General features: G+C 38.5%; 1 protein-coding gene across 14 annotated transcripts in view; it reads right to left on the bottom strand.

Annotated features, from left to right (window-relative positions):
* PIGN (phosphatidylinositol glycan anchor biosynthesis class N) overlaps positions 1-23,540 on the bottom strand; it is a 153,633-nt gene that overhangs the window by 16,051 nt on the left and 114,042 nt on the right. For 5 of the 14 annotated variants that reach the window (XR_016213907.1, XM_017344218.4, XM_002713621.6 and 2 more), the window contains 5 exons: positions 18,927-18,982; positions 17,793-17,868; positions 15,525-15,598; positions 8,790-8,832; positions 7,185-7,237 (listed from right to left, as the gene is read on the bottom strand). Coding sequence is in view for 7 of the 14 variants with exons in the window: in XM_017344218.4 (XP_017199707.4) it covers positions 7,185-7,237; positions 8,790-8,832; positions 15,525-15,598; positions 17,793-17,868; positions 18,927-18,982 (302 nt within the window). In the remaining 7 variants the exon portion in view is untranslated. Of the gene's footprint in view, positions 1-7,184; positions 7,238-8,789; positions 8,833-15,524; positions 15,599-17,792; positions 17,869-18,926; positions 18,983-20,136; positions 23,374-23,540 lie in introns of those variants that run through there. The other 9 variants (XR_016213904.1, XR_016213903.1, XR_016213905.1 and 6 more) reach the window with 4 other exon arrangements.

Here is a 23,540-nt window from a genome sequence, read left to right as displayed (position 1 = left end):
CTTCGTTCCTCCATCTGTCCCTCCTCTCCCCTCCAGTTCCTCCTTTCCATCCATTTATCCATCTGCACTGAAGTGGTATATAATTAGATGGATGGTATATAATTGATGGATATATTTTGATCACTGAGTTTTAGATATATGTCAGTAAAGAAACAGGAAAAACAGTACTGAATTGAATGGAACTGATGTCCAACAAGAGATGGGTTACTCAGTTGAGGAAAATGAATAAGGGGCAAAATGAATATAATTAGGCTAATGCTCAGTAAGCAGTTGTTGAATGAAAGCATGGAAGACCAAGTCAGTCACTAAGTGGGACAGTCTTGAGGCTAATGGTAATCCAGGTCAGCCAAGAGGAACCCGCGGCTGTGGAAACCTTAAATTCCATGACTTGCTATGGGCATCTTGTCTCATTGCTGCTCCCTGAGTTCATCCTTGGCCACCTTTAGCCCTAGCAACAGTCCTCCTAGGCCACGCAGACTTTTAGTGCAGTACTACTCTGACAGGTTTTCTTTAGCTACTGCTTTTAATTCTGCTAGCAATAGAGTTTTTATGTCACAAGGTTTGCTTCTCAACCTGTCCCAGGACAGCTTTCCCCTGTCATAGCATTGTCTTCCACCTCACTCTGCTTTTCAGTGTTTCCTCTAGGGAGACATGATTGTTGCTCTGTACATCTAACAGGGGCCTCTGGCAAACATAAAACGTTTCTGCCCTAAGATGACCTCATTCTTGGCTCATTCCCTCCTAACCAATATTCCTTTCTCCTTTAAAACCCAGTTATATTATTCAAAATTTTGCAGTGAGTGGTTCCCTTGCAGCAATCACAAACATAGGATTAGACACAAAGCCACTTCTAAAAAGAGTTGATTAAATTAAAAACAAGGACTTTGGGGGATTTTCTTGAAGCAGGGGTGGTGAGGCAGTAGGAACATCAGTCTCGGCTACAGAGGGGGCATGAGTAAGTCACAGCCGCCTCAGGGCCAGTGTCCTCACCTATAAAGTGGAGACAGTAAATACCTCATATATCTACTGGGAGAGAGACTATCTACCTCAAACCACCATGAGATATCACAAGAAGTAACATGTTGGGAGAGATAGCAAAAAGCGCAGCACAACACAAGTGTTGGTGATTTTTGGTAGATGTATCATTGGGGGTAATCTTTCAACTAACATCTGGGATCTCCTATTCCAGTTTGAGCTTCAAATCTTACTTTGTCTTTTAGCTAACACAGATCTATTTTCTGGTCTCTAGACTGCCTTTATCACATCTTTAAGAACCCACATGTAACTGGTTAATGGAATCTGTTGCAACACACAGCCTGGCTGACCCTGTGGGTAGCCTCTGCCTTTGCTCTGAACATACCACTTGGGCCCCACATATTGCCTCAGAACCCTTCACTGAGTAATTAAAATGGATGTAACTGGGGACAAATCACTGCTTTTAACTGTAATATCCCTCACATTTATGAAGTGAATTCATAAAATGAAGTAAAAATAAAATCTCCCTCATAGACAAGTATGAGGTATTCCCATGAAAATACTGCCCTATATTTTCCTCCTCTTTCTAATTAAGATGGAAACGGTGATCTATACTTAGAACTCTATTTCCTGATCACTAATTTCATTTACAATTTCCCCTTTAATTTCTATCATACAGGCAGTACTAAAAAGGAAAAATAATGGAGAAAGATTTAAAATGAAAAACAGCATTTCTAATGCTATAACTAGTATTGAAACAGTATTTTACACTTTGTGTTCCTGTGTGGGTGCAAACTGATGAAATCTTTACTTAATATATACTGAATTGATCTTCTGTATATAAAGATAATTGAAAATGAATCTTGATGTGAATGGAATGGGAGAGGGAGCGGGAGATGGGAGGGGCGTGAGTGGGAGGGAAATTATGGTGGGGGGGAGCCATTGTAATCCATTAACTGTACTTTGAAAATTTATATTTACTAAATAAAAAATTTAAAAAAAAGGAAAAGAAAAAAAAAAGAAAAGCAGCATTTCCTCATTCTTTCCTAATCTGTGTCTTAAAGCAACCACTCTATGTCTTTTTAGATCTTCTAGTGGTTATTTCTCTTGCATGAATTACTATTTTAATGTTGCTATTTATTGATGCATCAATTTAAAACATTATTTATTAAGTTCCTCTTAGGAAAGACGATTTAGCCTACTTATACTATACTCTACTCATTTGGACTTTGGATAGTTACTTTAGTTTTTCTGCTTTCCTAACCAATCAACTTTTTTTTTTTTTTTTTTTTTTTTTTTTTTTTTTGACAGGCAGAGTTAGACAGTGAGAGAGAGAGAGAGAAAGAGAGAAAGGTCTTCCTTTACCGTTGGTTCACCCTCCAATGGCCGCTGCGGCCGGCGTGCCTCGCTGACCCGAATCCAGGAGCCAGGTGCTTCTCCTGGTCTCCCATGCAGGTGTAGGGCCCAAGGACTTGGGCCATCCTCCACTGCACTCCCTGGCCATAACAGAGAGAGAGACCGGAAGAAGGGCAACCAGGACAGAATCCAGCGCCCCGACCGGGACTAGAACCCAGTGTGCTGGCACCACAGGCAGAGGATTAGCCTATTGCGCCGCGGCACTGGCCCTAACCAATCAACTTTAAGATGTAATTCACATGAGAAAATGGAACCATGTTTTAAGGTTTTAAAACCCTGTTTTAAGCTGAATACTGACAAACGGTACAGCCAGGTAAGTATCACCATGGTCAGGATGTATGAGTAGGACATTTTGATCACTGCGAAAGTACCTTGTACACTTTGCAGTCAATCCTACCTAACCTCTAGTACCAGACAACCTACAGCCAGCTTTTGGTGACCACAGGTTAGCTTTGCCCGTTCTCGGATTATCAAATGCATTGGCTTCTTTCATTCAATAAAGTTTCTGACATTCACCCACATAGCTGAGTTCATCAGTCATTCATTTCTTTTCATTGGTAAGTAGGATTCCATCATCTGGATATAATACAATCTAGGGATCCATTCACATGCTGATGAACCTTGAGGTTGTTTCCAGATTTTACTGCTGTAAAAATTCCTGTACAAGTCCTTCTCTTGAGTAAATACCTAGGCATGGAATTTCCCTCTAGGTCTCACTCACAACCAGGATGATTGCAAGTTCGATGTGTATGACAGCAATGTTTTGGGTTGCACAGGAGTGCCTGTCTCTGTCCTCTGGGCAAGGAGTGACAGGAGGCTACAAATGCTAGACTCGAGGACAGCTTTACTCTCAGACAGTAGTACAAAGGACACAGAGTGAGCTTCTCCTCAGTCCTTTTTACAGTTTCTGTCAAGGTGTCCTTCAGTTTCCCCTGGGGTCAAATGCCTGCAGCACTTGCTACGTGGGGATGAAGGAAGCAGAGGGTCTGTGGACAGCCTGCTGATCCCATGGCAGACAATCGGTTAACGCCCACGGCACCCTCTTCCACATTCCTGCTTCCACATTCCTAGCTGAGTCTGATGGCTCTGGGTTCCTCTTTCTTTTGGTTGTACCCGCATCCCCTGCCTCAGCCCCCATAGATTCTGGGATGCTGCTTCCTCTCTCTGATTATCTATTTTCTAGGAATTTGTGGAACTCACATTTACTGATGGTCCATTTCCCATTGCTGTCACTTTTGCTAGGTTTGTTTAGTAGCTTGGGGTCTTGGTAAAGAAAAGAAAAATAATTAGCTTTGATGTACAGCCCTCACTGAAATTGGTGTGTCTGATTCATTGTGGTGATCTAGCACCTGCTCCCAGAACTGAAACTCTTCTATCCCATTCATCAGTGGGCACGGCTGCTCGATCCCGTACATACCTTTCTATCTTCTCTTGGCCTCTTTGTAACATGTGATACTGTTTGGACGAGCTCCTTCTTGAAATCCTCTTTATATTTCCACAACACTACCCACCCCTGATGTTTGCCCACTTTCTGGCCACTAACTTCAGTTCCACTTCCACACTTTTTTCTGCTGTTCATCTTCTCACTCTACATGTAATCTTAGGTTTTATGATCCAATATAAACTATTTTGCTTTGAAAGGCAAGGGTGGACAGAGTGCAGCGGAGTGATATCTTCAGCACACTGGCTCATCCTCAATCAAATGCCTCCAACAGCTGGGGCTGGGCTAGGCAGAAGCTAGAGCCCAGGAACTCAATCTGGGTACCTGAGCCATCCCTGCCGCCTCCCAGGGTGTGCATCAGCAGAAGCTGGAATGGACAGTGGGGCCAGGAGTTGAGCCCAGGCTCTGATGCAGGATGCAGGATGCAGGTGTACCAAGTGGCAGCTTAACTGCTGCTCAACGTATTCCACTAAACCTCACACTCGGCAGTGTTTAGACAGCTCCTTCCTGAGAAGCCTTCCTTTATCCTGTCCTCACTGTCTCCACAGCACCCGATAGACTGTTCTAGAACTTCTTGCACTGCTCACTGATCTGCTTCCTCCTCCAGCCTGGAGCTACCTGAGAGCTCAGGACTCTGCTTCTTATCAACAGCAACTCCCCTAATATACAGCTGGCATTCAATAAATATTTGCTGGATTGAACTGAAATCTTGGATATGAAAAGAGGTTTTATGTTTCATACATGTTATTACTGGTAATGACAGTGAAAATTTGTACTTTGAAGAAAAAATGTGCCAGGTAAAATAAACCACAAGCTAATCTGAGAAAATCTGAATGTTTTAATTAGTGCAATATAAATTAATGATGCTGTTCATAAATCAGTGATGTACATTTTCATGCAAAAATAATATCCTCTTATTGGCAATACAGATTTCTCCCATCACAAAAGTCTAATGTTCATGTTTAGGGCAGCATTATTCATAATAATCAAAATGTAGAAGCAAACCAAGTATCAACTAATAAATGGATAAATGAAAATTGGTAAATACATAAAATGGAATTTGATTCAGTCTTTAAAATTGTGACACATGCTACAACACCAATAAACCTTATAGTAAGTGAAATAATTTATGACAAAAAGAAAAATACTGTGTGATCTCACATATATAAGGTACTAAGAGTGGTCAAATTCATAGGAATGGAATGTAGAATGATGACTGGCAGTGGCTAGGGGGAGGGAAAATGGGGAGTTACTATTTAAAGGTTCAGAGTTCAGTTGTGCAAGATGGAAAGAGTTCTAGAATGGTAGTGATAATTGCACAACCATGTAAATATACTTAATGCCACTGAACTATGCAACTAAAAATGGTTATGGTAGTAAATTTTATGTTATGTGTATTTCATCACTACTAAAATTTAGAGTCTTGGGGCTGGCACCGTGGCTCACTTGGTTAATCCTCTGCCTACAGCGCCGGCATCCCAAATGGGTGGCAGATTCTAGTCGTGGTTGCTCTTCCAGTCCAGCTCTCTGCTGTGGCCCAAGAAGGCAGTGGAGGATAGCCCAAGTGCTTGGGCCCTGCACATGCAAGGGAGACCAGGAGGAAGCACCTGGCTCCTGGCTTCGGATCGGCGCAGCGCACCGGCTATAGCAGCCATTTGGGGGGTGAACCAATGGAAGGAAGACCTTTCTCTCTTTCTCTCTCTCTCTCACTGTCTAACTCTGCCTGTCAAAATAAAAAAAAATTAGAGTCTAAAATGAAAATAAGTAAAATTATGGAGTATGGAGAGATATGGAAAATATAAGAAACACCATGAAGGATGAAAAAATAGGATTACAGAATAGCAGTAATAACAGCTGACATTAAATTAACTTTATTAGAGGCAAGATACTATGCTAAGTGCTTTACATGGATTAATCCACTCAAAATGGCTACAAGATAAGAGGGACACTTAGGAGAGATTAAGTCACTTACCAATGGTCTCACAACTAAAAGTGGCAGAAGTGGGATTCAAATCCAGGCACTGTGGTCTAGAGCCCTCTCTCTGACCACTATTTGTCTGCCTCCCAGGGTGTGGGATGAGAGGGATTCAAAGCTTTGGGATGAGACAGGTTCAAAGCTTTCCCTAAGCTTTCAAATATAACAAAAGACAAATGAAAACAAAATCAGTGACCTTTTATGTGCCAAGTGCATATGGCACGTAAGAGATTCAAATCAGATCCTAGATCTGAGGGAAGCGATGGCCTACTGGGAAAGGTAGATCTTCATTAAATAACAAAGTGAAACAAGCCATGAACAGTCTAAGAGGCAGAACAGAGGACTGAATGTCTAACTCAGAATGTCTCATGCTAACTCACCCAATTCCTGGCAAAACAAAGCATTAAATAAAAGAAAGTGAATGTACAAAAATACATTCTATTTCAGAATGTATTTTGGGGGAAAAAAGAGCAAAAGAACCAACTTTGTTTTCTTTTCAAAGAGAAGAAATTTAACAGTTTATTTCATCGACATTGAAATCACAACAAAGAGGAAACTGACTTTTTGTTAAGATTATACTTTAGATCATATTATAGGTATCACATGTTAAAATGTTTCCATATTAAAGATTCTAAGAAGCAGACAATGATTCCCTGAAATTTATTACACAAATCCACCCTGTAACTTAAGTAGTTTTATTTTCCTAAACAGAGATTGAGAGATTAAGAGACCATACAAGGACAGTGAAGTGATCTGCTCTGAACCCCAGATTCAAACAGTTTCTCTTAATATCTTTCCACTGTCCTTTAGTTCTCTTCAGACTTAAAATCCACTCTCCTCCCCACATAATCCCAAGAATGCACTTTCTAATGTGTTAATCCCCAGAACTGCAGAGACACTTAAAGTAACTGCCACTTGCTATACTTACCTCAACTGGACAAGGTAACTACTAGAGTACCTAAAATGTAATGTTTAGGAGTGAAATGGACATTCTGAGATTGGATGGTGTTTACAGTCCTTGGCTCTTCTGTTGAGGGATGGCGTTTTTTTTTTTCTTCATACTATTAGTTGAACTCCTTTGCTTAGTGTAGGTTAACTATATGATCATTAAGTAAACTAAAAATTGACCTATGTAAAAATTAAGAGTGGGAATGTGAGAGGGAAGAAGAAGAAGGATTGGAGCGTGGGCAGGAGGGGGGAGGGAGTATCGCTATGTTCCTAAATTTGTATATATGAAATACATGAAACTTGTATAACATAAATAAAATTAAAAAAAGAAAAAACAAAAAAACATATTTGCAGCTTCTATACTAACCATCAACTTTCACCTATTGTTCACTGTTCTCTTAAGAACTTCTATGTGATTATATACTATACCTTGTTCCAATATCAAGCCAGCTGCCATAATCCTTCACCAAAAAGAAAAAATGCTGTAAAATACAATGAAATATGGATCCATTAACAACAAAGGCCATTTACACTCAGTCTGAAAACTACATTATTTTAGGATTGTATATTTCACATTTCTGACCCTTCAGAACTTTAATGTGACTGGAATCAACAATATACCCTTTATGGAAACTTTTATTTGAACTAAAATGAACAGAAGTCTAAAAGCCAGCAACAGAATGACCATTCAACCAAATGAACACAAAAGTGACATTTGTGATTAACTAAAAATAAAGAATCATCAACTTTAAAAAGACACTAAATAGTACCAAAGATGTCAGTATAAAGAAGCCATATCATCTATTCATCAACAAGTATCTATTGCCTACTGATTATCACTGTATTAGGTCCTAGAGATTACCGCCCCTCCCCTCAAAGTATGTAATCTAAGCGAATGGATCAGTCCAATTATCAGCTATATGTGTGTGTATGTGTGTGTGTATGTGTGCGTGTGTGAGAGAGAGGTGCACACAGGAGAGACAGACAAACAGAATGTGTGATGAGTGTTGTCAGTGGAAAACATAGGCATTGTGGGACCAGAGAGGAAGGGGTACCTACTCCGGGCAATAAGGGAAGACTCTCCACTGAAAGATACGATCTAAGAGAAAGGCAGGAGTCAGATGAAAGAGGGGACCGGGGAGACAGAAGCATGTTCCTGGCAGAGGCAGCAGCCAATATAAACATCAAGAGTCCAGACAGAGCTTTCTAAGTTCAAAGTGAGCCTGGTGTAGAGAAAACAAGGAGGGAGAGGTGACAGATGATGCCAGTCAAGTAAGCAGAAGCTAGGTCACAAATGGCTTTGAGAGTTAAATTAAGCAAGATGATTTTTAATATAGAATTAATCAGAGAATTTCAATTCCTTTTTGCCTATTTGCCACTTAGTAAGCCAAACTAAAAGCTGATTTGTTCCAACATTACCTGTGGTCAATTTCTGAAATATATTGGCTGCACAGTTTAACACAACACAAAAATGCTCTCATCCAAATCAGGTGAGTAGGAATATGACTTGGGAAGTGACTTTAACCAGTGTCTTGAATCGTTTTGAACATTGAATGCTATACAGATATAGTGAAGAATTAACCTTACCCAAAAAGAAGCCTACTGGAAGGTAACTACTAGGCCTTTAGAATGCAGGCCTGATAGAACTGTTCTGAGTATCGGGCACAATAAAATCTAACAATGTAATTCAAAATGGGAGCTTTGGGGTTTTAGTTCTATCACTAGAAAGAATGGAGATTAAAGGTCAGCCATTTCTTTTGTTAATTTCCCATGGAAGGTACATTTCAGATACAAAGCAACATGGAAGACTAGGTAAAAAATGACATATTTGAGTAAATCAAGTAATAAGATTTTTGACACCCTAAGAAAAGCACTCAGTGCATAATATAATTTATACGTATACATTATGCTGGCACCCAGAATTCAGTATCTATGGATTTTACATAGAGCAACACATTCGCATTCCTCTTGATTGAATTAACCCATGATTAGTTTCTTGGTCTTATTTATACTGAATATTCAATAATGCCTTACCAAAGCCATAATGTCTGATATGACGAGAACAATGAGAAAAAGGCTAGGGAAAAAATAAGAAAAATTATATATAATACAACAGGTACATTTTGCAAGTACATTAAAATCCAAATGAAAATAATCAAATAACCTAATATTCTATGAGTAATTTGCTTCTGAAAATACTCTCAACAAGAATTCTTTTCATATTATCATGGCTGACTATCCCATAGTGATGGATTAGAATTAAGAAATGCTAGGGAACACTCTGAATATTTATTTCAGTGGTATGAAAGGGCTATGAATTTCTTAAACTTTCTGAGATAATTGCAGATAGATATGAAATTACAAGAAATAATACAGAGGGATCCTGTGTACTCTGCACCTAGCTTCCCTCAATGGCACTACCTTGTGAAACTATGGCACAACACCACAACCAGGATACTCACTGGTATCAAGACACAAATGTTTTCAGCATCACAAAGATCCCTCATGAAGCCCTTTCACAGCCACATCTGTTTTTCTCCTCCCCCTACCCCTGCCTAAACCCTGACAACCACTATTCTGTTCTTCATTTGTAAAATGCTGCCATTTCAAATGGAACCATTTATATAACATTGTTACTTACTGTAACCTTTTGGGATGGCTTTTTTTTTTTTAACACTCAATATATCCCTCAAGATTCATGCAAAATGTTGTGTGTATCAATATTTCACTCCTTTTAATTGCTGAGTAGTACTCCATCAGATGGAAATACAATAGTTTGTTTAAGCATTCAAGAATGGAAGGAAATCACAGTTGTTTCAGTTTGTGGTTACTACAAATAAAGTTAAAAAAAAAAAAACCACCCTATAGGGGCCAGCACTGCACTGTTATGTTCAAGTTCTGGCTGTTCTACTTCTGATCCAGTTCTCTGCTAATGTGCCTGGGAAAGCAGCAGAACATGGTCCAAGTACTTGGGCCCCTGTACCACATGGGAGACCCAGAAGCTCTTGGCTCCTGGCTTCAGATCAGCCCAGCTCTGGCCATTGCAGTCATTTGGGGAATGAATCAACGAATGAAGAGCTCTGTCTCTCCCTCCTTCTCTCTAACTCTGCCTTTCAAATAAATAAAATCTTAAAAAAAACCTTTGTGTATAGTTTTCTGTGTAAATGGAAATTTCATTTCTGTAGGAAAAATACATAAGAGTGCAATTGTTGGCTCATATATCAGTTGCATGTTCAGTTTCATAAGAAACAGACTGTGCCATGATACATTCCCATCAGCAACAAATGAGAGCAATTTCTTTACATTCTCAACAGCATTTATTTGCTGATATCACTATATTTTATTTTAATAATTCTGATCAGTATGTAATACCTTAACATGTATTTCTGTAATGGCTAATGATGCTTAACATCTTTTCATTGACCTATTTGCCATGTCTATACCCTCTGCAGGCATTTTGCTCACTTTCTTATTAAACTGTTTTTTATTATAGAGTTTTGCGAGTTCTTTACATATTCTAGGTAGTACATTCGCCAAGGATCTGGTTTGTACATCTTTCATCCCAGTATGATGCCTATCTTCTCATTCTCTTAACAGAGTCATTTGCAGAGCAAAAGCATTCAATTTTGAAGAAGTCTAGCTTACCAAGTTTTCATTTATGGGTCATGGTTATGAACTCTAACTCTCTGCCTCTCCAAACCCTGAAGGTTTTCTTATTTTTACCCTAAAAGTTTATTTTTAAAATTTTTAAATTTTTTCAAATTTTTTTTTGACAGGCAGAGTGGACAGTGAGAGAGAGAGAATCAGAGAGAAAGGTCTTCCTTTGCCGTTGGTTCACCCTCCAATGGCCGTCGCAGCCGGCGTGCTGCGTCTGGCGTGCTGCAGCCGGCGCACCGTGCTGATCCGATGGCAGGAGCCAGGTGCTTCTCCTGGTCTCCCATGGGGTGCAGGGCCCAAGGACTTGGGCCATCCTCCACTGCACTCCCTGGCCACAGCAGACAGCTAGCCTGGAAGGGGGGCAACCAGGACAGAATCCGGCGCCCTGACTGGGACTAGAACCGGGTGTGCTGGCACCACAAGGCGGAGGATTAGCCTAGTGAGCCAAGGCGCTGGCCAAAAGTTTAAATATATGATTCATATTGTTAATTTTTGAAAAAGGTATGAGGCTTTATTGAAGTTTATGATTTACTTTTAAGAAATAACTTTTTTCTAAGTTTAAAATATAGAAATATAATTCAATAGTTCATATCATATCTTTGAGATGTCACACTGATCATATCTTTGAGATATATTAACATTCAAAGTAAGTCTGATATAACAGATACATAATAAAGTGTGTTAATCTGATTAAGAGGTTATAGAGAATACAATGGTCCTCAAGTACAATCTCTTACCCAAAGTATAAATTCCCCAAAAAGCAATCCTGATAAAGACATTGTCTAACACTAGTTTTGATTTTCCAGGAACAGAATCCACTTTGTTTCAGACAGATTCAATTATCACAAAGTGGTTCTGTCTTTGAATCCAAATCAGCACAATAAAAATTTCACCCATGGGTAGGTGTTCGGCACAGTGGTTAAGATGCTCACATTTCATCACCAGAGTGCCTGGTTTGAGTTACAGCTCCTCTGCTTCTAATCCAGCTGCCTGCTAATGTGCACCTGGGGAAGCAGAGATGGTGGCCAAGTACTTGGGTCCTGCCACCCAAGTGGGATACCCAGATGGAGGTCTGGGCTCCTGGCTTTGGCATGGTCCCACCCTGGCTGTTGCAGGCCTTTTGGAGTGAATAAGAGGATGGAAGATCTCTTTGTGATTTACAAATAAAGTGAAAATAAATAAATAACTTTAAAAAATTTCATGCTTTGAACCCAGTTCTTCCAGAACCACAGGAAAAGAGTAATGCAATTTAAATACAACAGACATTTAAATATCTTTTCTAAAGTTTTCCATGATTTAAATTGTTTTTGTCTTTCTAAAGCAGATGATTTTATTGCATGACACACATGATGTTCTGGAACCTTTTTGGAATAAGAAACATCTAACTAAGTTACTCATTGTCTTTTTGGCCCCAGTTCCCTTATCTACAGACTAGGCATAATAATATCTGCACTTCACAGTAACACTGGGAAAATTAAGTCGGATAACATATGTAAAAAATCTAGTGTAGTGCCTAACAAATTGTATATAAGTAAAATCACAGTTCCTTCTCATTCCTTGATAACTTTAGATGAAATTAAAGAAACATGGGGTGGTTGCTGTGGCATAGCCGACAAAGCCACCACATGGGCACTCGTTCCAGTTCTGGCTGTTCCACTTCCGGTTCAGCTCCCTGGGAAAAGCAGCAGAAGATGGTCCAAGCGCTTGGGACTCTACTATCCACATGGGAAATCTGGAAGAAGCTCCTGGCTCCTGGCTTCAGATCAGCCCCGCTCTGGCAGTTATGGCTATTTGGAGAGTGAACCAGTGGATGTAAGATCTCTCTCTCTCTCTCTCTGACACTGTCTCTGTGACAGAGTGTTCACTGAGAATCAGCCTCTTTCTCCATTAGCATTTTATCTTCCTTCCTGTCTGAATGGCAGATAAGATACACAGAGTCATGATGATAAAAGCAACACCCTAAGAGTGGGAAAGCAGAAAAGCAGGGCCACCAATGGCATCACAACAGCTCTGGGCTGCCAACCTGTAGGGTCCACGTTACATGAGAGACCTAAATCCCCTTCTCTTAGCTACTAGCAGAGTTTCACTACTTGCAGCCAAAACCATTCCTAACACTTCTGTTATGTCCAGATAATCTTCTTGCTCAGATACTCCCTTCTAATGGCCTTTATCCAAAATTTTGTTGATGAAACCAATTATCAAAACTGAGAAAACAGTTTGGAAAAGTTAATTTTAAGCCATGCAGAATAAACAAACGCTAACCTACCCAGTTTTCGTACTTCACCTTTGCTCAGTATGTATTTTAAGAATGAGTCAGAAGAGGATCAGTTGTGTTCATCTCACTGGTCTGTTATGTTGAACTCACCCTTGGAATTAGGATCTAAAGAAAGAATCTGTAGTATAAACTCCACCCTTATCTTAACCCCTAGGCTTTCAAGAGCTTTAATAAAATGTTTAGTAACACAAATAATGAGACTATTTAAAAAGTGAACAGAAAAGAGAGATGAGAGTATTTAGCAAGTAGATATGGCAGTGAGGGGTGGCTGGACTTTGGCTTGTGTGAAGGAAAAAGTAAGGAAAACAGGATGAGAAGCTAGTTTTCAATAGGAAGAAAGGGAATCACTGTGTTCCAGATGTAACATACTAAATTTAAGAAGTCAATATGACATCCAAGTGTTGGAAATGTCAGTGACTTTTAAGGCCAAAAGAAAGATTAATAAAATCCCAGTTTCACGACATTTTCTTTAGTTCTCTTCCTTTGTGTTTAGTTTTTCATTGCCCTAGTCTCCAGGAAGAATCACTATATGCTCACACACACACACACACACACACACACACAAGTATATGTATAACACATACACACAAATAGTTCTTTCTTTTTTAAATTATATAAGGTGAACAAATTTCATGTATTTCATATATACAGATTTAGGAGCATAGTGATACTTCGCTTCCTCCCTCCCTGCTACCCTCCCACTTCCACTCTCCCTCCTCTTTCCCTTCTTATTCTTTCAATTCTTATAATGATATACTTTCAGTTTACTTTATAAATATAAGCTTAACCCTTCACGAAGGGTTATATAAGAAAAAAAAACACTGTTCCTCAATAGTAGAGACAAAGGCTTTAAACAATAATCAAATCTCAAAATGTCAATTTCACTCATATATATTACATTTTTTTGTACTTTATTAGTGACCCCAGATCAGGGAAAATATATGATATTTGTCTTTTTGGGGTTGGCTTATTTCACTAATTATAATGGTTTCTAGTTGTATACATTTTGTTGCAAAATACAGGAATTCATTCTTTTTTACAGCTGAGTAGTATTCCATTATCACATTTTCTTTATCCAGTCATTGGTCAATGGACATCTGGGTTGATCCCATATATTAGCTATTGTGAATTTAGCTGCACCCACATATTCTTTGATAAACCTTCTAGTTCTCATTCCACAGGTGTCCAACTCACTTTTTTCTAAAGATTTATTTATTTATTTGAGAGACAGAGTTACAGAGAGAGAGAGAGAAGCATCCATCCAAATGACTGATGACTGCAATGGCCAGAATTGAGCAAGGCTGAAGCCAGGAGCCTGGAACTCCACCTAGGTCACCCATGTGGGTGGCAAGGCCTCAAGTCCCATGTGCATTCCCAGGTGCATTAGCAAGAAGCTGGATGGGAAGTGGAGCAGCCAACTCAAACCAGCACTCATATGGGATACTGGCATCAGAAAAGGCAGCTTAACTGGCTGTGCCACAATGCAAGCCCCTCTTATTATTATTTAAAATTAAAATCTTTTTTAAAAGTTTATTTAGTAACAAAAATATACCACTCATCAGTTTCTTTTCCTAATATTTAAAAAATTTATATGAAAGGCAGAGAGAGACATACACACACACACACAGATATACATAGATCTCTCACATGCTGATTTACTCCCCAAATTCCAAGAGACAGGGTTGGGCCAGGCTGAAAACAGAAGCCCAGAACTCAATCTGGGCCTCTCATTTGGGAGGTAGGGACCCGAGTACTTGAGCTATCACCTGCTGCCTCCTAGGCTGTACATTAGGGGGAAAGTAGAATTGAAAGCAGAGACAGATTCCAACCCATAGAGGATATGGATGTCTGAATTGCTGTGCCAAATGTCTACCCCTCATCAGTTTTTTATTGCATCTAAGTAACTATCTTTTATGTGATACTGACAAAATATAAATGCTTTAATATTAAATTCATGTAAATATCCTGTAATAATATACAGTATATACATTTACTAAATAAAAATCAGAAATATGCTTTCTACTATTCTTCAGAAGAAAAACTTTTTAAGAAATTGTAACATGTATACAATAATATGCTAAACCCAGTTCTAGCCCAAACTCATCAAGAACATGCAAATTTATGCTAATATCAATTATTTCTTTCAAGCATTGAATATGTCAGCTTGATTAAAGAATAACAAAAACTGTTAAGCTTCATATTTATATCAAGTGTTTTTCACAGAGTCTCTGTGCTGCTGAAGCAATTTTGTTGGTTAAAAAAAAATCCAATGGTTGTATTGACCTCTTCTCTTCCAGTCTTAAATGCTTATTTTAGAAATGCCTCAAAAGTGCAAAAGAATACTTTCCATCTGTCAAACGTGTAGCAGTCAAGATCAAGAAACTCGGTACATTACTGACATTTTTAGAAAAGTTAATTTCAAGCCATGTACATTAAAAGTACTAACAAATTTGTCTAACACATATGTAATAAATAAGCCAAAAGTTAGGACTCTATCCCTTGTACTTTATAAGCATAGTTAAATCTAAACCAAGTAATTAACTATAATAATTTAACATTTGTGTCTTACTATTTTCTACAGAGGCTCTTCATTAGCTTGAGTAATATTCTAATAACATTTTATTGCCAAGAAAGCATTCTTTGTCTGCTAGAAGCTCTAATCAACTAATTTCCTTTAATGACAACTGAACTCTGAGTAATAGGGTGAAATACTTCTCATTTTTATAATAAATAATGTTTTAATGTCTTAATAGCAATCACATGAAATACCTTCAACTGTGTATTCTCATTTCCTAAAATTGAGCAAACTGAATGCTTCTTAAACGAATTCACCTTACCTTTTTGATGACAGCTGAGTAGTTAATTGTACTGCTTCAAAAGCACACATCACAAGCACAAAGGGGATTAGGATCTGTTTACAAGAACAACAAATGATGCCATGGGTAAAGGAACCATTGGAATACTTTTTGAAACAAGTATTTCATTTAATAGAAATATTTTCCATTTCTCAAATAACTTTAATATAAACTAGGGAAGAACAAACACTGAAACAAAAACATGACACAAAGAACAATGATGAAACAAATTTAAAAGCTTACATTAATAATATATGTAGTATTAAGAGAGAACATCAATACAAATTCCAAATAAAAGATGATCACAAATTTGAATCTGTTTAATTAATTCTAGTAATTAATGATGATGTTCAAAGGATTTTAAGTTGTGAAAGACATAGGATGTAATTATCAAGTAAATCATGTAGCCTGGTAAATTGGTTCACAGATCCTTTAACTAATTTGGTCATTTCAAACTCTAACACTATAAGCATGACTTGGTTGCTTTATCACTGCTTATCATTGTTTTATTTTAAAATGTTAAATTATTTCTGGTTATACTCATTGTAATAAATTTGAAAAAAAATAATAAATTTATACTGGCTAAAAACCCATAACAAAGCAAACACTGTTAATATTTTGAGGTCTTACTTTCCAATGACTAATTTTTAAATAATATCTAAAAAGAGGTGGGGTTGAGATATGAAAAAGAAATAAGTGTTCAAGCCTTCATAAGACTCTTTCAAGTGAAGGACATAGGAATGAAGTAAGTTCAAGTTCAGGAGAGCTCTCTGGACCCATTAGCCACAGTCATCTTTAAAGCTTTTCTGAATTATAATGGATTTTAAAGAGCTCACATTCTAATTTGATCTTTGTTTTCCTTTCTTTTATTCTTGCTTTTAATTCATGGTCAACGGTCTTTAATGAACTGAGAAAAGAATAACCACCACTTAAAAAATGTGAATGTAAATTTAGGAAATAATGTTTTAAAATAATTCAACAGAGATGGAACATGAAAAACTGTTGAACAGCTTTTTAACATACATTTGTATTAGTGCAGTAACAAAAATACATTTGTATTAGTGCAGTAACAAAAGTAGATATTAATGCTACTAACACATACCTTTAACAATTATTATTTATGTGATCTTAACATTAGGTAAATAGATTTTAGGCAGGTATTAGTCGCTGCATTTAAACAAATGTATGCTAACTACACAAAATGTGCAAGGTACTAAGGTAGAAAAAATTTGGTAGAGGGACAAACAGAAGCTTAATGACTCTAGAAAAGAACATAAACATTATTTCACCTGAGAGTTTGAACCCCAGGAAAAGTGAGAATATATCAAAATCTTTGTACTGTCAGAACCCAGCTGGTGCCCAGTACATTACTGCACACAACACTCAGTGACACATGAAGTTCAAGTCCTCAAAATAAATTTATCTTTTAATTCCATTTTTTTTTAAATTCCATTTTCTATAAACTTTTGGATTTCTTGTGTTTGTTGAAAGACTGCATTAATTCCAGGTACATGGATCATGAGAAAGGATGACAGGGAACAGGCTGGCAGTCTCATGGGTGGAGAACATGGAATCAGGGAACTCTGGGATCTGTACCAGCCCTGCAGCTTTGATCATAGCTTCCCCACAGGCTAAATCATGCCTGGTAGGATTTTCTGAGTCAAACATGGAACCCTTTACTCTTCTGAAGTAAAACAGGCTAAGTAAGTGTGAAGCAAGGGGTGTGTTTAGCACAGTGGTCAAGATGCAACTTGGGACACAAACATCCCGTATCAGAGCGCCTGGTGTAAGTCCTGGCTCTACTTTCAATCTCAGTTTCTCAGTTGTGTATCTTAGAAGGCAGGAGGTAAAAACTCAGGTGGTTGCGTCCTGCCACCAGGTGGGAGGCCCAGAATGAACTGCAGGCTCCTTGTGTTGGCCTGGCCTGGCCTCAGCTATTGCAGGTATTTGGGTAGAGAACCAGCCAAAAGATCTCTTTCTCCCTCTTACTTTCAAATAAAGTGAAAACTAACAAATAAAGAAATAATTTTTAAAAAGAATAAAGCACAAAGATTAACCCTATTTTGGAGTACAGGCTAAAAGCCTCTACCTCCAGTTTAGCAGGGGTTCCAGTATCAAAGTCTGAAAGGCATTTCCCTTCCATGACCACTTAACTGTCACAGGGACTTTCTAATTTTAATGTTATCATTATGACTTCATAATTTTGATCAACCAGTAGCTTAATGAAAATAGTAACATAGGAAAACTAACCTTCCACATCATCAGGGCTCCCATCATGAATGGACTAAACACAGTCAGAAAGCAATAGACAGAGGCAAGTTCAAAGCTAGATAATCATAACAAAAAGAAAAGGGATTTAGAATTCACACTGTAACTTTAAAAGAATGTTCTGCTGAATAAGATGCTTAAATGAATTCTCAAATCTACTTATACTAAAACAAAAGCATGTGTTGTATCAAGCAATATTATGAAGCAACTAAAGTGAATGAGGTAAACTTGTATGTACTAATATACATCAATCTCCAAACCACATAATTCAGCAAAGTACAGCAATAGACGTATACAGGTTCCAATGTATGTTATTTTTTGGTTTTATACATGCAATTTTCATTTTTTTTATTTTACTTATTTATTTTTAAAGATTTGCTTATTTATTTGAAAGGCAGAGTGACAGAAAGGCAGAGGAAGAGAGAGAGAGAGAGAGAGAGAGAGAGAGAGAATGAATGAATCTTCCTGGGGCTGGTGCTGTGGTGTAGCAGGTAAAGCTGCTGCCTACAGTGCCGGCATCCCATATGGGCACCGGTTCAAGTCCCATCTGTTCCAATTCCAATATAGCTCTCTGCTGTGGCCTGGGAAAGCAGTAGAAGATAGCCCAAGTCTTTGGGCTCCTGCATCTGCATGGGAGACCTGGATGAAGCTCCTGGCTCCTGGCTTTGGATTGGCATAGCTCTGGCCATTGCAGCCATCTGGGGAGTGAATCAGCAGATGGAAGACCTTTCTCTCTCTCTCTCTTTCTCTCTCTCTGCCTCTGTCTCTCTGTAACTCTGCCGACAAATAAATCTTTAAAATTGAAACAAAGAGGGAGAGATCTTCCACCTTTCCATCTTCTGGTTCACTCCTCAAATGGCTGCAATGGCCAGGGCTGGGCCAGCCTGAAGCCAGGAGCCAGGAGCCAGGAGCCAGGAGCTTCTTCTGGGTCTCCCAAATGGCTAGGAGGGGCCAAGTACTTAGGCCATCTTCCGCTGCCTTCCCAGGCACATTAGTAGGGAGTCGGATGGGAAGCGGAACAGCTAGGATTTGAACTGGGTACCCATATGGGCTGCCATCCTGCAGATTTACACACTACACTACAGCGCTGACTCCGTAATTTTCATTTAAAATTACCTATTAATAGAAGCTATATTTCCAGTTCCAAAAAATGCTGTCACTAAGAAGAAAACCTATGTAAAGTTAAGGAAATGTAAAAAGTCAGGATTAATACAAATTTCTTTTTTACCATGAGGATAAGTTACTTTTTTTTTTACTTAGATAATCATCGTGAATTGTTTCAAATGACCATTCCATCCTATCTTCTTGTGAATGCATTTTCAAAGAACCAGACTAATGAGGCAATGTGCTAAGAACTATGAGGCCCGAGAGGTCAACCTCACTTGGTCATCACTACTTCTTTGGGAAAGTTATTTTTCTCTCCCCTAATATGAGTGAGTTGGACTATATTTGTAGTTGGCTGCTAATGATTTTTCAAAAGAAGAATGCAGACCTCATACATATGAAAGACATTTCAGGGGAAAGACGATTTCAGTTCACATATGATTGCTGTGTGCCCGCTACATGTGAAACATGCTACACTCCTTGAGAGTCCCAGAAATAAAAAAGATTTCATGTTTTAAAATTTTGAACATGCTTTTTACATTTCTTAAGTTTACATTTGGCTGGCGCCGCGGCTCACTAGGCTAATTCTAGTTCTGGTTGGGGTGCCGGTTCTATCCTGGTTGCTCTTCTTCCAGTCCAGCTCTCTGCTGTGGCCCTGGAGTACAGTGGAGGATGGCCCAAGTACTTGGGCCTTGCACCTGCATGGGAGACCAGGAGAAAGCTCCTGGCTCTTGGCTTCGGATCGGTGCAGCGTGCCGGCTGTAGCAGCCATTTGGGGGGAACCAATAGAAGGAAGACCTTTCTCTCTGTCTTTCTCTCTTACTGTCTAACTCTACCTGTCAAAAAAAAAAAAAAGTTTACATTTATATTAATTTATATTAGTAGAGTAATAAAGAGTAAATATTAATCCTGTTGGTATCGAAAAACTTACTGTTAGTAAAGTATTTAAAACAGTGACTAGCCCATTGAAAAGGTTTGATAAATGTGGCTCACTTTAGTTTTATAGACACACACACAGAGACATATGACACAGAAATATTGAAGAGGAAGTAGGAATCATGACAACTTTCAATGAAAAGGTGGCATCTGAGTTGGTGAATTGGGCCTTAAATTACGCAAGTATCCATTCGTTCAACCAATTATCCAGTCAATCAACTTTTGTTGTCTAGTATAAGTCAGAGTTAGGTACTAAGAATAACTAAAACAATCTTCAAATACTCACATAGTGACTAAGATTTTGATAATATATAGAAGAACATGAGAGACATTTTAAGGCAAAGAAACATGGGGAAAATAAATAACATAATCAAAAAACAGTGAATAGGGGTGACAGAAGCTTAGTGGTTAGTTTATTGAAGGATAGAAACAGTGAAAGATGAAGTAAGAAGTTATAGATTGGTGATATATTAATAAACAGCCTTGACCTTTATTGTGGAGACAATGAAGAGTAGCAAACATGTGAATAGCCTAATCAAGAAATTCTAGCAACTGTGATATATGAATTAGGGAGACAAATAACAGGGGTCAGGAAATCCAATTAGGGAGCTATTTTAGTAGTCATCTTAGGGACACAGAACCTGAACTGCTAGAGCGTGAGAGGAAAGAGAGAATGAAGGGAAACAGCAGGACTTTAGAAGTGGACAAGAAACAAACATGACGAGTTTGGATGGTCTGGGTGGTTGAGTATGGTGATGACATGAAACGAAATGAAGACTGCCAGAGACAGTGGCTTTGGAGAGAAGTGGCAGTTGTCAGTTTGGGATATACATGTCCTGATGTACAGCAAAATGTTGGAAATGTGGCTCTTGAGGCAGGAGAAGTAGATCTCAGATTTGTTTGCACAGGGATGTCTGTCAAAGCTATAGGAGAGAATGGCATTAACTGGGCATAGTAAGAGGAACAGGCTAATGATGAAGCTTGGAGAAAAACATGCGGTTTAAGACCAAGCAAAGGAAGAGGTTTTAGTGAAGATGATACAAAAAGCTAAGAGGAGAACCTGGACTGTGTCCTGGAAATCAAGGGAAAAGAAAGAGGAAAGTCAGCATAGTCAAATTAATAGACTGGACTGAATGATCAATAAGCCCCTGCACATAGGTGAGAAAACAACTCAGAAGAGACATTAAACAAATACTGACAGAGGACTGCTATGCGGCAGGCACTGTTCTAGGCTTATGGATACAGTTAAGAAATGGGGAGGAAATAATGGTAGCAAATACAGATTATTTTGTCAAGATGTCTGATGGTAAATAGAAGGCACAAAGTGAAATTACAATTTAGGGGGATGCAGGGTTCCAGGGGAAATGTGTTCTGTTAGTACTGACTGAATGGAAAGAATCTGTGAAGTGAGAGAGAAAAAAATTGAGGACCAAGGTAAGAAGTAGAGATGAGAGAATGAAGTATTTATTTTTTGGACCTCAGAAGTCCAGGCCTTTTATCATGGTTAAGTTTAAAGGAAACACCTCTAATATTTACAAACTAATAACTGATAAGGAGTTAATATACAAAATATATACAGAACTCCTACAGATCAGTAGTAAGAAAATATCCTACTTAAAAAAATGTACAAGCAGTTTGAATAGTTATTTCTCTAAGAAGATATACAAATGGTCAACAGGTATATAAAAATTCCCTGCACCACTAAATATCAGGAAAATGAAAATCAAAACCACAATGAGATATTACTTCACACCTATTAGGATGGCTATTATCAAAAAGATGAAACTTAACAGGTGTTGGCAATAATGCAAAGAAAAGGTAACCCTTGTGCACTGTTGGTGGGAATGTAAATTGATACAGCCATTATGTAAAACAGTATGAAGGTTTGTCAAAAAATTAAAAATATAACTGTGTGATGCAGCAATCCCATTTCTAGATATAAGGAAATGCAAGCAGTATCTGGAAGAAATACCTGCACTCCCATGTTGATTGCAGCATTATTCACAAGGGTCAAAATATGTAAATAACCTCAATTTCCATTCATGGAAGAATGGAAAAAGGAAGTAACTACATATACAATGGAGTACTATTCAGCCATAATAAAGAAGGGGATCCTGCAACAGGGATGAACCTGGAGAACATGATGCTGAGTAAAATAAGCAAGTCCACCAAGACAAATACTATATGATCTCATTTAAATGTGGAATTTAAAATAATCTTAAAAACAGACAGTAGACTGACAGTGGTCAGGGGCTGAGATGAAGGAGAAATGGGGAGATGTTGGTCAAAGTGTAATTTAGGATAAATAAAGTTTGTGGAACACATGTACAGTATAGTGACTGCAGTGAATATACTGTATTATATACTGGAAATTTGCTAAGAGAATTAATCTTAAGTGTTCTTATCATTAAAAAAAAGACGAACAAAAAAATACTATGTTGGACAATGTAAATATTAATTAACTTGAGTGTGGTGGTCACTGTACAACGTATAAATACATCAAAACACCAGGTTGTGCCCCTTAAATATATACAACTTTACTTATCAATTATGTTTCAATAATGCTGCAAAACATTAAATTTAAAAAGGGAACAATTCCCTAGAATTTCCTGAAGCTGGTTAGTCAGCCTTCTCATGTGAGGCTTTAGGCCGGCGCCGTGGCTCACTTGGCTAATCCTCTGCCTGCGGCACCGGTACCCAGGGTTCTAGTCCCGGTTGCTCCTCTTCCAGTCCAGTTCTCTGCTGTGGTCCGAGAAGGCAGTGGAGGATGGCCCAAATGCTTGGGCCCTGCACCCACATGGGAGACCAGGAGGAAGCACCTGGCTCCTGGCTTCGGATCAGCACGGTGCGGGGGTGAACCAAGGGAAGGAAGACCTTTCTCTGTCTCTCTCTCTCTCACTGTCTAACTCTGCCTGTCGAAAAAATAAAATAAAAAATAAAAAAAAAACAAAGTGAGGCTTTACTCTGCTATACTCTGCCTTTCAAACATCTAGCTAAAAAGTTACAAAATATTGCCTCTGGTGTGATCCAAAAACCTTTGTGAGACAGATGTTGTATAACAAAAGATTAGTAGAAAAAACACATAAAAAGATACAAACTCATAGCAGAGGTTTCTTTTAGGGTGAGGGAGATTAGAGAGTTGAAAGGAAACTTTAGTTTAGCTATAATGTTATATCACAAATTTGTGCATCTTGATAAAATATTAATTGTTGATATCTTGAATGGTAGGGATACACACAGACTTGTTCACGTATTTCTTTATACTTTTCTATACTGAATTTTTTTTTTTTAAATGGGGACTACAAAGCACTGGTGCTGCGGCACAGCAGGTAAAGCCACCGCCTACAGTGCCAGCACCCCATATGGATGCTGGTTTAAGTCCCAACAGCTCCACTTCCAATCCAGCTCTCTGCTGAGGCCTGGGAAGCAGTAGAAGACGGCCCAAGTCCTTGGGTTCCTGTATCCATGTGGGATGACTAGGAGGAAGCTCCTGGATCCTGGCTTTGGATCGGTGTGGCTCCAGCTGTTGTAGCCAATTAGGGAGTGAACCAGTGGATAGAAGACTCTCTCTGCCTCTCCTTCTCTCTCTGTATAACTCTGACTTTCAAATAAAATAAATAAATCTTTTAAAAAATATAAATGGGGACTATAAGAGAAAACTGTGGTTGAAAAGGTGTTGAACGACTCTGG

The sequence above is a fragment of the Oryctolagus cuniculus genome, chromosome 10, assembly GCF_051225735.1.
Source record: "Oryctolagus cuniculus isolate XC-2025 breed Fujian yellow rabbit chromosome 10, ASM5122573v1, whole genome shotgun sequence".
NCBI classification, from domain to species: Eukaryota; Metazoa; Chordata; class Mammalia; order Lagomorpha; family Leporidae; genus Oryctolagus; species Oryctolagus cuniculus.
The sequence above is the reverse complement of the archived record's forward strand: the minus strand, read 5'-3'. Positions and strand labels throughout refer to the sequence as shown.